At 43.0% G+C, this 2,767-nt stretch overlaps 1 protein-coding gene across 1 annotated transcript in view; it reads left to right on the top strand.

Moving 5' to 3' along the window:
* The window catches only part of LOC101859087 (carbohydrate sulfotransferase 15-like), a 32,436-nt gene that overhangs the window by 14,902 nt on the left and 14,767 nt on the right, over window positions 1-2,767 (top strand). The window contains exons 6-7 of the mRNA XM_005094331.1: window positions 102-243; window positions 998-1,151. Of these exons, the coding sequence (XP_005094388.1) occupies window positions 102-243; window positions 998-1,151 (296 nt within the window). The remainder of the gene's footprint in view (window positions 1-101; window positions 244-997; window positions 1,152-2,767) is intronic.

Raw genomic sequence — 2,767 nt, 5'->3', positions numbered from 1 at the left:
ATCTATCTATCTATCTATCTATCTATCTATCTATCTATCTATCTATCTATCTATCACTCTCAATAAAAAGCAATGTGTTTACTATCACCCCCCCTTCCCAGGGCGTTCTCAAACTACGCCTATTTCAATGCCAACTTGAGTCTGGCTGACTTCCACGATTCGGTGGAGGGGTTTCTACAGACTTTCCAAGACTGTTGTATTCACCACTCACTCAAGACCTGTGCTTTTGAGATGCTTTCTCATGTAAGTTGTCTTGGTAGTGGTAGTGGTTGTTGTTGTTGTTGTTGTTGTTGTTGTTGTTGTTGTTGTTGTTGTTGTTGTTGTTGTTGTTGTTGTTTTTTTGTTGTTGCTGTTCCATATTTTGTTGTTGTTATTGTTGTAGTTACTGTTGTTGGTGGTATTATTGCCGTCACCGGTCACTCAAGACCTGTGCTTTTAAGATGCTATCCCATGTAAGTCGTGATGGTGGCGGTAATGAGGGTGTTCATGTTGTTGCTGTTATTGTTGTTTCTGTTTTTGTTGCTGGTCGTCGTGGTACTGGTGATATTGCTGTTTGCGGTTACATATTTGTTTTTTTAGTTTATGCAGAACACATCTTGTCTAAAGGTACTGGAAATTTGACCATTGCCTTGCTTAAGGTAAATGAAACTAATGTTTTACTGTTATATGTCTCTTTTTAATGTATTGGCTCAAGATGATGACCTTGATTTCACATCACGGGGGAAGGAGGAAAATGAGGGTTTTTTTGGGGGGTTTATTTGGGGGGCTTAGCGAGACAGTTGATCTGGCTGATGTTTAAAAGAAACTGAGTTTGATTTTCTTTTATGTAGACGTCTTTATGAGTATCGTTGGCTCTGAAAAGCAGAGTCGAAGCAACGCGCCTCCTTAATGTTCTAAATTATTTCGATGGGAGCGTGGACCTGTGATTTCTTTCTCCTTCCCTTCCTCCTCCCCTTCCTCCTCCCCTTCCTCCTCCCCCTCCCCATCCCACAAGCAGGGTCATGGGCGGCCGGCGGTGTCCCTGTACCACGTATACATCAGAGAGTGGCTAGCTGTGTTCCCCCGGGAGAACTTCCACTTTGTGAGGCTTGAGGACTATCACAAGGACATTACTTCTCACATCCGGGACGTCTACCATTTCCTTGGTCTACGTGAGTTCTTCTGTTTGAGGCAGTAAATAGAACGATACCGCCCGCTGAACCCCCCCCCCCCCCTCCACCAAAAAACCCCCAACCAAAATCAAACCCAAAACAACAACAACAACAACATCAACAAAAAATAATATTCCCATAAGCCAAAGCTCGAGCACGCCTCCTTTCAAACAACCTTTTTTTTTACTTCATTTATTTTTGTGTGTGTGGAATACTCTCCCCGACCACCCCCAACTTTCCGTACTTCCACAACTGAGGCCAAACTGCAGAATTGTATTATAAAAATATCCTAGACCGTGCGATAGATTTGGAATATTATGATATCCTAAATCCGGCACTGTCATGGCCGCCGTTCTCAGGTGCCTTTTAAAAGCTTTGCTGCGCAGGATCGCGCCATGGGTGCGCAAATGAAGGGCAAAACACCAGTCTCGATATAGCCGATTTTGAGCGCAACCTTTCCCTTCTTGTCCCCTAGCTGGTTCTAGACAAAGTCAAACGGTACGCTCCATCATGGTAAACGGGAATTAGGTAAGAGTGCACAGTCTAGGAAATTAAAATATTCGTGCAAGTCTAAGGACTGTATACTCTGGCGTTCTTCTGGTTCACTAATTAATTTAACCAAAAAGGTTATAAATAGAACCACCCATAACGTCTTTGCATTTAACTTTGTTTGAGTCAAATGAAAGGGAACAAAGCGCTTTTTGGGGTGGGGGTGGGGGGTAGAGTTGCCGTGCCGCGACTGCATGAATAGCAAAACATGTGTTCTTTCTGTCTTTTTGGGCGTAATGGCATTGTCCAAGGTAACCCATACCTCGCAACGATGTTTTTATTGAGAGCAAAGACAGTGTGTGCTATAGTACAACAAATGTATGGCCGTAACGATGAGGAGCTTACAGATTTTTGTTTGTCTTTTACTTCAGTGTGGGAGACTCATGTTTACAGCATACATTTTACACGAGGCTAGAGGAAGAAGCAGTTGTCGGAAAGAAAGCAGACTGACAGACAGACAGACAGACAGACAAACAAACATACGTACATACATACATACATACATACATACATACATACATACATACATACATACATACATACATACATACATACATACATACATACATTCCTGCAGACAGACAGACAGACAGACAGACAGACAGACAGACAGACAGACAGACAGAATAATTATATTACTTACTTTGCCACACTGGTCTTTCAGACTGTAACCTCTCACTGCCCCCCCCCCCCCCCACAATTAGTGCTGCCAGGTAAATTTTACAGGAACAACCAAAAAAAAAACACATGTGTTTTTATTGTTCAATGCTCTTCTGGAAGTGGGATGTTTGTGTCAGGACGAAGTTTTAGTATCATTGAAAAGAGCGTTTACCGTTGCACTGTCAGACAATGTTTACATTGTTTAATGGGGGTCTGATTTTCTGTCGAGCGTGGCTTGATCACTGATGGAGCATGTGTGTGTGCTTCCACTCTGTACACGGCAAACCTCCAGCGGTCAGCTGGTCGGGGCTAATGTGAATAGATAACAATTATTATGTGGATAAACCCATCAGCCACTAGCTGATCATTTCCGTGAGGGCGAGTTTGAGCTCATTGTCTAAGCCTGT

The sequence above is a fragment of the Aplysia californica genome, unplaced genomic scaffold (genome assembly GCF_000002075.1).
Source record: "Aplysia californica isolate F4 #8 unplaced genomic scaffold, AplCal3.0 scaffold00079, whole genome shotgun sequence".
Classification (NCBI taxonomy): domain Eukaryota; kingdom Metazoa; phylum Mollusca; class Gastropoda; order Aplysiida; family Aplysiidae; genus Aplysia; species Aplysia californica.
Note: the sequence above shows the minus strand (reverse complement) of the source record. Positions and strands in the feature narration are given on the sequence as shown.